The sequence below is a fragment of the Gadus morhua genome, chromosome 4 (genome assembly GCF_902167405.1).
Source record: "Gadus morhua chromosome 4, gadMor3.0, whole genome shotgun sequence".
NCBI lineage: Eukaryota > Metazoa > Chordata > Actinopteri > Gadiformes > Gadidae > Gadus > Gadus morhua.
Window position 1 is genome coordinate 12,926,172 of NC_044051.1, and position 12,903 is coordinate 12,939,074.

Below are 12,903 nucleotides of genomic sequence, written 5' to 3' on the forward strand. Positions count from 1 at the left end.
CAGGTTGTACCAGTGAGTTAATAAAGAGTTTCCCTGTTGGGCTGTTATAAAGTAATTATGTAGTTCATTTAAGAGAAAAGGAGCAGTATTAAACAAGTGCAACGATTAGCAATGGAAAACAAAACGATCCAATAAGCAATTAGGTAGCTCGTTAAAATATATTGTCTAGTTTATCTGTTTACAACCGTCAGCTGAGCCATATTGGAGAGATTCTCTTTCTCTTTCTGCAACAACAGGTATTACGGGAAATCCCTTTTGTATTACGGGAAATCACGATCTTCTGCAGCCCTTGTCAGCTGAGGGTTGGGATGTGGATGTGGTGGTCGGATGCTATTGGGACGTTCGCATGAATATATACCAAATGACACCGTATCTTTCATTCAGTGTTATCATCAGGGAACACTGATAATGTTAGCTGTCCAGTAGAAAAAGAGAGTGACTCCTAAATCCACTGTTTGTCATAAGAATTTAAAGAAAAATGAGCAACTTTCTGAGAAACACATCGGTAAGGGCGAAATGCACAAGATGAATGAAAATAACCTTTTCCACTTCATAACATCTATCTATCTATTCTCAAACCAAGATTTCTTTGGTTACTTAAAAAGTAGTGCTGGCTTTAAAAAGGTATTTTAAAATGTATTTTGTTCAGTTTGTCCTCAAGCCCATTTCATATTATGTTATCAATAGTTAGAGACCAAGTAATTTGATTGGACAAGAGGCATTCCACGAGTGTTGATAAAGAGTTTAAAGGGACTTTTATAAATGTATCACTCTGCTAGGAGTTCTAATAAACATTAATGTTATTACGGTCTTTATGTAGCTTAGATTGAAACAAACTATGCACCGCAAAGATTAACATGTTTCCAGATATAACATTTGGGTTGAATTACGAATGGTACGTTTTTTTATGTGTTGTTTGGCAACAGTTAATTCCCAGTCCAGTTGCGGATCTATTTGTGTTGCTGGAGCCAAATAAATCCTTAAATAAACAAACAAACGGCTGTGATTATCATGGGCACTCGGCCTACGGCCTCGTACCTACGACCAGCCGTGCTGATAATCAGTACAACAGCACTCCCTCTTGTGTGATATTGCTTAAATAATAGGCCTAATGGGGGAAATTTTTTTTGTATTCCTACCACCTTGATCAGGTGACCTTCCTCAGGTCGGTCTCCAGGCTAGGAATACAATGCTTCTATGCTAGGGGGGGGGGAGGTGCACCCCCACCTTTCAGTGGATGATTAACTTAACTAGTTTCAGAGGATAAAACGGTTGGTGGACTTCAAGGTCAGCCAACAAAGCCTTCTTTACATACAATACGTCATAGGGTCGAAGAGGTGTCGCTGAAGGTTATTATTTCTAGAGAGAGAGAGGCGTGGCAATCAGAACCATAAAGCAATGCCTCTACTTGACACCCGAGCTACCGAACCTTCAGTAGAAGAGAGAGAAGCCTCCATGAAGGAACCGACAATGAGAGACAGTGCTGGTAAGTGTTTACATGCCACTTTTAAGTAATTATATGAAGCATGCTTGTATTTAAAAAATGCTTTGACATTTACTTATTGTGCAGAAATACCAATTCGAATCACTTATTAACTTTCAAATACTTTTAGTTTTTTGTTTTTCTTACTGCAGTAATCATTTTTATTTTAAGTGTTTGAAGGTAAGAATATTATGAGTAACAACCCAGGGATAACATGATTCAAGCATTTAAGAAATGCAGTTCAAGTTCTGAATAGCGCATTATAAACACTCTTAAATAAGATAAGAAAAAGTAATCGATTTAATGCATGTATGTTGTTGGATTTGATCTTTTTTGCACTAACTTGTTTACGTAAAAATGTATCATTTTACTTTAAAAAAAATCTGGAAATGGTATGACTTGTATTGCTTCAAATTTGAAAGTATAGAAAGAATCAAGGGATGCCATTTAATGTTATGATAAATATCTAATATTTACTCATAGCTAATTAGTATTTTGTTATGACGTCATATTTTATATAAACAGACCAGCAATCCACAATCGAGATTTGATATTTGGGGACTAAAAAGTTTAAAGTATACTGAGGGATCGACAACACATAACAAAACTTAAATTGAAGTGAAAGTAAAATTGACCAGCTGACCTCTTGGAACTTGGACTGTTTATTCTATCGATGCAAAATAGGGTTAGGGTTAAAACCTTTCTACAAACCTTCAGTTGATCATGGACTGTTCACAGAAAATATTGGGGACACAATGAAACATTTCCACATAAACAGACTTAACTTTGTGACAAAGTAATACGATTGTTTTGTGTTCCCGATCTTAACGTAATTTTTTTTTGACCAAGCCTTCTTGTCACCCTAACAGGCCTACATATCACTAAATGTAAAGGATGCCTCGGACCGCTTCATTTCCAGAGCAGTGATGGCTCTAAGCTGTCGCTCATGGCGGGCTGCCGGTACGCTGAGAGACAAAAGGATACCTTCCAGAACGCCCTGGCCTTCAGCAACCGACCAATCGCCATAGAGGAGAGAATCCACGTCCGCGTGGAGAGATGTGACCAGCACTGGCAAGGCGCCCTGCGGTTGGGCTTCACCGCCATATCTCCGTCGTTGTTTGCTTGGGACGACAAACTCAGCATAGCTGATCCGGACGGCCCTCGCACCGGCCTCGGTTACTGGGCGCATCAGCTGCCTACCTGTCACACGTTGCCAGGGGCCGAGCTGTGTTTCTGGGTGAACACCCGGGGCGTGTTAATGTACAGGGGACCAGACCATGTCAAAAAAAAGCTTTTCGTCGGCGTAGACTTGGGACGACCTCTCTGGGCCATGGTCGACGTGTACGGCCAGACCAGGGCGGTGCGTATGTTGGGTGAGTTGACTTTCATCACGGTGTTGTGGGAGGTCAAGAGCAGACCTTAACTTGCGCTATGGTAATGGGGTTGTTTCTACAGGTATAGCCGTGTCGCTTTCGGACGACAGTTCTATCCTCTTTGGAGACTTTGGGGGGGTGGGGGGGCGTTGGCGGAAGCGAGGAAACATAAGAAACGTTTTAGTTTCGAGCGGCCTAAACTGCTGCCCTATTACAGTAACAAAGGTGCACGTTTAATTCTATAACCTAAGCTAACTCGTCAATTTCATAATGATTATTTTTGTTCCTATTCCTCAGGGTCCAAAAAGAAAAAAATAGGATTTAGGACAAAGAAATCCTGCCCGGCAACCCCTCCCCCAGCTCCCACGGACGGAGACAGCTGCCTGTGTGTGGACCGAGGGCAGCCGTGTGAAAGGCCTCGCCAGTCGCCCTCAACGTACACACAGCCACCAAACAGCCCCGGTGAGTTTCTCTAAGTTCACTCTCTGAAACTCTCTAAAGTCCACTTCAATAATAGCTCCTACATGCATCTGCGGGTGAGGGCACTTGTCGGAACCTGTCTCCCCTCCTTCCTAGAACCTCTCAGCACAGAACACATTTAGTCATATCTCAGTGTCGGAATTCGATCTGAATCAGAGGATTTTCTAACATTTTACATGATGGATCGTTTTTCAGGTCCATCCTGTTAAATTAATATGACTTGTATATATATATATATATATATATATTTTATAGATATATTATAGATTCATGAGCAATTACATTTGTATATATGTATAAATATATATATATATATATATATATATACAGGTGCTGGTCATATTATTAGAATATCATGAAAAAGTTGATTTATTTCATTAATTCCATTTAGAAAGTCAAACCTGTAGAATGTATACATTCATTCCAAACAGACTGATACATTATAAGTGTTTTTTGCCAAAAAGAAGATGATTATAGCTGACAACCAATGAAAACCCTAAATTCAACATCTCAGAAAATTAGAATATGGTGAAAAGGTCAGATATTGAAGACACCTGGTGCCACACTGGAAAAGCCTTTAAATGGTCTCTCGTTTTGATTCTGTATGACACACAATCATGGGGAAGACTGCTGACTTGACAACTGTCCAAAAGATGACCATTGATACTTTAAAGAAGGAGGGCAAGACACAAAAGGTCATTGCCAAAGAGGTTGGAAGTTCCCAGAGCTCTGTGTCCAAGCACATTAATAGAGAGGCGAAGGGAAGAAAAAGATGTGGTAGAAAAGAGTGTACAAGCAAGAGGGATAAACGCGCCCTGGAGAGGATTGTCAAACAAAACCGATTCAAAAATGTGGGGGAGATCCAAAAAGAGTGGACTGTAGCTGGAGTCAGTGCTTCAAGAAGCACCACACACCGACGTATGCAAGATATGGGCTTCAGCTGTCGCATTCCTCGTGTAAAGCCACTCTTGAATAAGAGACAACGTCAAAAGCGTCTCGCCTGGGCTCAAGACAAAAAGGACTGGACTGCTGCTGAGTGGTCCAAAGTTATGTTTTCAGATGAAAGTAAATTTTGTATCTCCTTTGGAAATCAAGGTCCCAGAGTCTGGAGGAAGACAGGAGAGGCACAGAATCCACGTTGCCTGAAGTCCAGTGTAAAATTTCCACAGTCAGTAATGGTCTGGGGTGCCATGTCATCTACTGCTGTTGGTCCACTGTGTTTCCTGAGGTCCAGGGTCAATGCAGCAGTCTACCAGGAAGTTTTAGAACACTTTATGCTGCCTGCCGCGGACCAACTTTATGGAGGTGACGATTTCATTTTCCAACATGACTTGGCACCTGCACACAGTGCCAAATCTACCAGTACCCGGTTTAAGGACCATGGTATCCCTCTTCTTGATTGGCCTGCAAACTCACCTGACCTTAACCCCATAGAAAACCTATGGGGTATTGTGAAGCGGAAGATGCGAGATGCCAGACCCAACAATGCTGAAGAGCTGAAGGCCACTATTAAAGCAACCTGGGCTCTCATAACACCTGAGGAGTGCAACAGACTGGTCGACTCCATGCCACGCCGTATTGCTTCAGCAATTCAGGCAAAAGGAGCTGCAACTAAGTATTGATTGCCATACATGCTGAAACTTTCCATGTTCATACTTTTCAGTTGGCCCACATTTCTAAAAAATCATTTTTTGTACTAGTCGTAACTAATATTCTAATTTTCTGAGATACTGAATTTGGGATTTTCAGTAATTGTCAGTACTAATCATCCAAATTAAAAGAAATAAACATTTCAAATATATCACTCTGTGTGTAATGAATTGATATAATATGTAAGTTTCACGTTCTGAATATAATTACTGAAATAAATCAACTTTTTCATGATATTCTAATAATTTGACCAGCACCTGTGTGTATATATATATATATATATATATATATATATATATATATATACACACATGTAATTGCTCATAAATCTTGTCTACAGCACCATTTACAATTATGATAAATATAACAGCTTTAAATCTCATCTACATCACCTTTTATAATACTAATATAAAGGTATAATAGCTCTTATCCTCTTTAATAACAGTTGACATATATTAGCTTCTAAATCTGACCTACAGTACCTTTAAAAGATATTGGACTTGTTTCATGCAGCCAATGTATGATGAGGGCATGTTGGAGTTTATGACATTTTGACAGCATGAATCGTAAAGCTATGGAATGGGTACGGGTAATAATAACAGTTTCAACGTTGGCTTTTTTCCAGACTCAAATTCACCTGAGGTTTGTGTGGTGTGTCTCGAGGATTGTGCAGCAAGCGTGACTCTTGTGTGCGGTCACCGGTGCCTCTGTTCCAGCTGCGCCAATCGGATTATAGCAGAGTTTGGGACGTGCCCAATCTGCCGCCAGTCCATATGAACTACATGTCAACAAGAGACTGCAAGGCTTTAGTCCCCAAAGAAGATAATGTAGAACAACAGATCTTGTTACATGGAGTTTAATTTCAAACAGACTCACTTGTTGCAGTCGGATCTAAGGTTCTTGTCGTCATTTTGTAAATATCTCTAGGCCTACATAATTAATCATTGTAAAATACATTTTGGTTAAAACATGCAATTAGTTTTGCAGGAAGGGTAAAAGTAGGATTTGATATGCTGAAAGAACTTTGGGAGTGCCTAATTGGATGTTATTGGAAGGTTGGACCCTAGCCGATCCTGTGGCAAGCCTTTCAAGAGCATTGACCATCTGTGTGCTATCAGGGAAATCAATAATGTTTAGGATATATATGCACCAAAAAACATTATGTTGATGAGGATGTTTGATATATAGGCCTATGTATATATTTTTTTCTCAAAATGTATTGTTATTATTTTTGTGGATATTGATATTATTGAAATGTTGCATTCATTTCAAATGACTAATTCATAAAAATGCATATTAAAAAATCTCTTTTTCAAACTTGTATATCATTAACTGTATTTTGTTGAATTAGCGTACCTTACATACAGAACTCTTCATAGTGACTTGGACTCAGTATTTGAAGAAGGCTAGGCCTACAGAGTTTGCCACTGTTGATTACTTCTAAAAGTGTATCTAAAACAAAATATTAAACCAAAACATTTTAACAAAGGATGTACTAGTCATCCAAACACGCAAGCTACTTGGCTATCCGACTATAACTTTGCACTATTATTTTTGTTTGTTTGTAAAGGAAGTTCTATGTGATTATATTTTTTCTATATTGTTAGGGTCAATACTTGCAGGCACTGTAAAATAATAACAAAGTATTTCTTCGGTCATGAGCCAGGATGGATAGTTTCTCGTCTCTACAGCTGCAAAAGCGGGTATTCTAGGAAATCACATGACAATCTTCTGCAGCCCCGGTCAGATGATTTGAGGATGTTATGAATTATGGAGATGTCATCTGCACTTTTGGTCGGATGTTATTGGGTCATTAGCATGAATATAAAATGAGTGACACCATACCTTTACTTTCATTATGAGTGCTATCAGCAGGGAGAACTGATAAGTTCAGCTGTCCAACAGAGAAAGACGACAGAGAGAGAGACGACAAGGACCCTTTCACTACATCTTTGAAGTTATTGACCATAAACCTATATTGTTCTGTCCAACCAAGATTTCATTTGGGTATCCGAAGATTAAAACCAGTCATCCTAAACAAAAACAAATCACACAAAAAGGGCTGGCTTTAGAAAGGTATTTTAAAATGTTTTTTTGTTGTTTATCAGTTTATCATTATGCCCATTTCATATTATGTATTTAATAATAATAGCCCTCATGGGGGAAAACATTGTATTCCTACCATCTTGATGGTTGAAAATAGAAAATGCTCTGTTATGTCACGCGTTTGCAAAGTCTCAGTAGTGGTCTTCGTAAACCTGGTTAGTATGCTATTCCAAACATTTGTCATAATCGCGGTCTCCAATTTATCAAGTTGAACGTTTGCGCTCAATTCTAGTTTTAAGACCTTTTTTAAAGCAATCAGTGGATTGTGATGCTCTCAAGGTGTCAGGGAGGGAATTCCACAGGCGTGGGGCGGCAGCACTGAAGGCCCTATCTCCCATGGTCCTAAGTTTGGTTCTGGGTATGTGGAGGAGGTTAGAGTGAGTGGAGCGGAGGGAGCGTGTTGTGTTTTGTAGGTTGAGAAGTTCTTTGAGGTATGGGGGGGCATCCATCCCCATTTTCTTCTCAGGATCTGTTCTACTACTGGCTCCTGGCTCCCTCTCTCCCACAGCTCTTTGTTGTTGATTTTGTCTGGCCACCTGATTTTAAAGATTCTTCTCAGACAGGTGTTTATAAAGGTCTGGATCTTCTGTAACGTCTTCTTCGTCATTCTCCACGTCTCTGAACCATAGAGAAGGATGCTTTTGACTTTAGTGTTGGAGATGCACACTAAGTTGATGTTGCTATTTCTTTGGAGGCCCAGATGTTCTTCAGGATAATGAAAGCTACTCTGGCTTTGCCTACCCTGGCCAAGACGTCGCTGTCTGTGCCCCCCTGATGGTTTATGGTGCTTCCAAGGTAGGTGAAGGAGACGACCTCCTGAACGGGTCTGTCATCTATATTGACAGGGTTGCTGGTAGGGATGTTAATCCTCATCAGTTTAGTCTTCTCCTTGTTTATCCTGAGGCCTGTTCCAAGGGATGTTGTTGCCAGTTTTGTAGTCTTGTCTTGCATCTGCTTGTGATTATGGGACAGACTAGCCAGGTTATCAGCGAAGTCAAGGTCTTCAAATTGTTTCCAGAGGGTCCACTGTATGCCGGTCTTGCTTCCTGTTGTGATGGTCTTCATAATCCAGTCAATGACTAGAAGAAACAGGAAAGGTAACAGTAGACATCCCTGCCGAACTCCGGTCTTGACATCAAAACTGTCTGACAGTTGGCCTGCGTGTAGGACCTTGCAAGACATTCCCTGGTAGGTGTTTTGAACCAGGGAAATAAAAACAAGACAAGAGTCCCTACACATAAAACGAAGCATCAACAAAGTAGTAAGCGAGCCCAGAGCTATTAAAAAATACTTTTATAAAAGACTAACCAACTGTCCTCCTACCAGGTCCTCTTGTAGGAAAGTATGTACAGCTCGATTATTGAATGCAATGCAAAAGGAAGGAAAAAAAATAGAATTTGTTGTTTGTGGCAGTTTGGTTAAATATAAGTCAATAATAGTTAGTAAAAACTTTGGAACAGTTTGTAAAAACTTTGAAAAAGTCCCCGACAATAACTTCCTCAGCAGCACGGAAATGTCATGCGAGATCCCACACAGAGCATGATCAGAGCCCATCTACGGAGAGCTTTGGCACTCTCTATTGAGCCCCATTATATCGATCTTGGTTGCAGTTCCATTAAAATTCCACTGGGGTGATTGCGAGCGAGTGCAGAATGAATGGGGGTCTATGGAGCTAGACGGCTGAATGTATCTCTTTCACCTGCTTGTCGTTGAAATATCGCAGATTTTATTGTAGATTTCTCCAGTTCAATATAGATTATAGTTCAAAAGTCGAATGAATGAGTTCTTATGTCCTTTCGATTTCTAACAGGTTGGGCCGTCGTTGGCCGTACACACTAGCATTCTGCTAATGAATGCTGATTGGTCATGGACGGACTTGCGACTGATTACGACCAGAGACCCCGCTTGATGGCATCTGAAGCTAAAGCAGAATCAACTTAAGGAGGAGAAAAAATATTTTTATAGACTAAATATGCAACTCCTTTCATTTCCGTGTCAACACTCGCTAGATATTGTTTACAAATATGAATTATATAAATCCCAAAACGTTCCTCCCTGAACCGAACACTGGTGCATTCGGTAATCGACTTCCTGTAAACATGGACCTACCGGCAAGGCACAGACTTGTAAAACAGTCGGACTGTGTAGGGACTCTAGTCATGCTACTGCAGAGGTTTGGTGCTATTTTGAGCAATATTAGTGGTTAAAATAATTCAGATTTTGAAGCGTTCGGCGCACCGCCCCAAGCCATTCGGGCTGTTAGCGTAGCTCCGGGGAAACTCTTGCCCAACACAGTCTCACTCCTTCAAAAACCGACGCTTATTCAGGGGCTTTTGCCGTTAACTGTTGACGCAAAGGGTAAAAAAAAAAGGGTGTCCTTGGGCATCTCCGTTCGACGCAGGGGGTTTTCAACTCCCTTTCAAATCCCACCACGGCGTTATCTAACGACAAGGGAAAGTGCTCCCGCAAATCTTTTTTTCATAGGATGGTAGGGGCAAGTCATGGACATAATAAAGGATGGACCACGGACTGGAAAATGGCCGCCCATTCATTCCTATGCAAACTGCTCAGTGGCGCATGGCAACATACAGGAGCGATTTGCTTCCGCGTTATGGGGCCAAGACACGTGACCTATTCCGTGACGTACCGGATGCAGAGATCTTCTTCTTCTTCTAGTTTAGTGGTGGATCATAGTTTTTCCCCATATACCGCCACCTACTTGACTACTACACAGGAGTTTGTGACAAGGACGTTGGCAAATGATACTTTAAATCGTAAAAAAACAAAAAACAAACTAACGAAACAAAATAAAACTAACTAACAAAGAAATGAATAAATAAAAAATTAAATAAAAAAATATATATACTTAAGGTTAAATTCTTCTAATTAGGTTAGTATCTTTTAGCTAATTTATCAGCAATTTCATTGCCATATATTCCATGGTGGGCTGGAATCCAACAGAACTGAATAACTAAACCAAGGCTTATAATATTTAAAAGAAGATGCTTTACCTCTATCACCAAATCTTCACGTATTGAATTATCTGTTATAAAACTTAGTATCTACAACCCATCTAAGAGCGGTTATTATTGTGGCCATCTCGATTGAGTATACTGATAAAGTCACCCACTCTATATCCATATCCTTTTTCAAATTCTGGCATATATATGCCAATACCACATTGTCACAAACTTAGTATCTACAACCCATCTAAGAGCGGTTATTATTGTGGCCATCTCGATTGAGTATACTGATAAAGTCACCCACTCTATATCCATATCCTTTTTCAAATTCTGGATTATATATGCCAATACCACATTGACACCATTCTATGATAGCTGATAACCAAGGTACACACTGTAATACAATAATCAAGAGGACATACAGGCAGTTCAAATAAAAAGAGATAGAACTTTATTGATCTGGAAACTTCATAAATATGTAAGATTGCTCCATATAATACCATAGTAACATAGTAAACGTATGTAGGCCTAAAAAATTCAGTTCAATGTTATTGCTTAAGAAACAGATTCCTTCCAACTAACTATTTTACGAAGAATGCAATCAATAATTTATATAAAAGTAAATGTTTACATATCGACCAGCAACAAAGTTGGAGTAGCCTACCCAAATATTGAATTGTAATACACCAACATTGTCAATTGTCATACATAGCTAACCATAACCCTGTCATACATAGCTAAACAAGCAAATGAAAATGAAATACCTACCAACGGAACTGAAATGTTAATATTAGACAATTAACAATATTATGAAAATTACGTAGGTCTCCCATAATCATTCAGGTAATCAATACGTCCGTGCCTGTTACAGCTATTTCAATGATGTGTGTTATATATCCGTGTTCAACGCCATTCATGTTAAGTAAAAGGACAAATCTCAGACTTTGGAAGTTAATGGAGTTAATTCGGAATTTAATTTAATTCGGAAGTTAATGGAGCCGTGCACTTCAAAATAGGTCCATAGCAAGGAGCCGTTTGTTTCAGTACGGCTCCTTTCAGCTGCCCACCCAACATCAACTGCTAATAAAACGCTTGAGGAGGCGTTTTGAAAAGAAAAAACTTACATTTTTTTAGAACAGGGTAGAAAGATAATTATGAGCCTTTGATTGATATCCAGACATTTCTTGCGGAGACACAATCCTGTTCCCCACTTGTATTGGAGTGGACGGCGATATCTACTTCTGGGCCACATGAAATGACGGACCCCCGTCCACTCCCAGCTAAAACAGCTGCAATACCAGGCTTGGCCTCTGAGCACGGGTGGATTGCGGAAGTATATGCCTATCCTGGGGGCCTGGGGCAAGTACCGCCTTTTTACGCCTCTGATTGGTTAGAAGGGCACTCCTCCAATTGGTTATTTGATTTGGCACTGAAACGGGTTAGGGTAAGGGTAGTAGTGATTTGCGTAAGCAGTTTACCCCAAAAGACCCTTAACAAGTGTCGATTTTTGTCGACCTCGGAGTGATACTGCGTTGTCTAGCCTTGCTTTTGCCATACCAAGCTCAATCGTAGTTTGCACGTTGGTCTGGGGTGCTCGCTGTCATTTTCTTCAGCACAAGAGGCGAGATCAAACAATTTGTATGCAATTGGCTGCTTGCCGTTGCTTCCCTGTCGTCATTGTGTTAAACCAGCCAATAGTGCGCCAGGGGGAAAAGCCAGCTTGGTGATTGGCTCCCGTAAAAGCGGATCGGAAGCAGGAAGAAATGTATGGCTCCTCTCCAGACAGGCAGGGCGATTTCAAATCTCTGGCAGAATGGCCTGGGGATACAATTACAATTAGGGCATTTAGCAGATGCTTTTATCCAAAGCGACTTACATCGGTTAATACACACATTGACACACCGACGGCAGAGTCAACCATGCAAGGCGACAGCCAGCTCGTCAGGAGCAGTAAGGGTTAAGTGTCTTGCTCAGGGATACATCACTCAGCTAGGAGGAGCTGGGGATCGAACTAGCAACCTTTCGGTTATACCCAGTCTAGGGAAACTTTGTACTGGTTGATCAACAAGAAAAAGAAGTCTGGCAGGCTCATTTGTTCTGTTTTCATGCAGAAAAATATCCTATCGTAAAAATTTAATTTTTAGGATAGAAAAATTAGTATTCCATTAGGAATTTTGAAGAATGAAAAAGGGGAATACTTCATTGAGAAAAGTGTTGGCCCAATAACCCGAGATAGCAAACCAATCAATTTGCGCCAACTTAGGAGGTTCAAGTGTAGCATATATAATATAACCAGTGCAATGTTTAGTAATTAAAAATGAAACAATCCAATAAGCAATTAGACAGAACGTTAAAATCCATCGTCCAGTAGGTTATCTGTTTACAACCGTCATGAGCCAGATTCGATAGTTTCTCTTTCTCTTTCTGCAAAGACAGCCCAAAGACAGCCCAGGGGCCCGTTTCAGAAAGCAGGTTTAGTGAAAACTCTGAGTTAGTTAACCCTGAGATGAGGGAAACTCTGGTTTTTCAGTTTCACAAAGCCAGTTCAGCTTTACTCTGAGTCAGTTACCCTGGCAACATACTCCGTGAACCTAACCTGCTCGCTGGCAGGTTTTCTTCAACTAACCCCGAGTTTCTCCTGCTCTTAAGTTGAAGCCTGCAGACTGAAGGCAGTGGCAGACATGGCGTGTCCTTTTATTGAAGAGCCAGTTGATGTCGAGGCGCAGATACTTGGATGTTTTATCATTCCCTAATGAGTAGCTACCTGTTTGAGCGTTTCCATTTCTCTGCATCATCAATAAATTATATAAACAATATTCTCAGCCCTCACATCGCTCACATGACACAT

At 40.4% G+C, this 12,903-nt stretch overlaps 1 protein-coding gene across 1 annotated transcript; it reads left to right on the plus strand.

Annotated features, from left to right (window-relative positions):
• The first annotated feature begins 1,140 nt into the window (after positions 1–1,140).
• On the plus strand, positions 1,141–6,309 carry LOC115542943 (E3 ubiquitin-protein ligase NEURL3). Its single transcript, XM_030355457.1, has 4 exons — positions 1,141–1,486; positions 2,353–2,856; positions 3,154–3,318; positions 5,612–6,309. The coding sequence occupies exons 1-4, from the start codon at positions 1,399–1,401 to the stop codon at positions 5,761–5,763; spliced, it is 909 nt and encodes a 302-aa protein (XP_030211317.1). The 5' UTR covers positions 1,141–1,398; the 3' UTR covers positions 5,764–6,309.
• Positions 6,310–12,903: the final 6,594 nt, after the last annotated feature.

What these genes read in the sequence shown, in the direction of transcription:
- LOC115542943 (XM_030355457.1), top strand. Translation starts at nt 1,399, where the DNA reads ATGCCTCTACTTGACACCCGAGCTACCGAACCTTCAGTAGAAGAGAGA. An exon ending in GACAATGAGAGACAGTGCTG is followed by an intron (nt 1,487 to 2,352) that starts GTAAGTGTTTAC and finishes TCACCCTAACAG; the next exon opens with GCCTACATATCACTAAATGT. An exon ending in CAGGGCGGTGCGTATGTTGG is followed by an intron (nt 2,857 to 3,153) that starts GTGAGTTGACTT and finishes CCTATTCCTCAG; the next exon opens with GGTCCAAAAAGAAAAAAATA.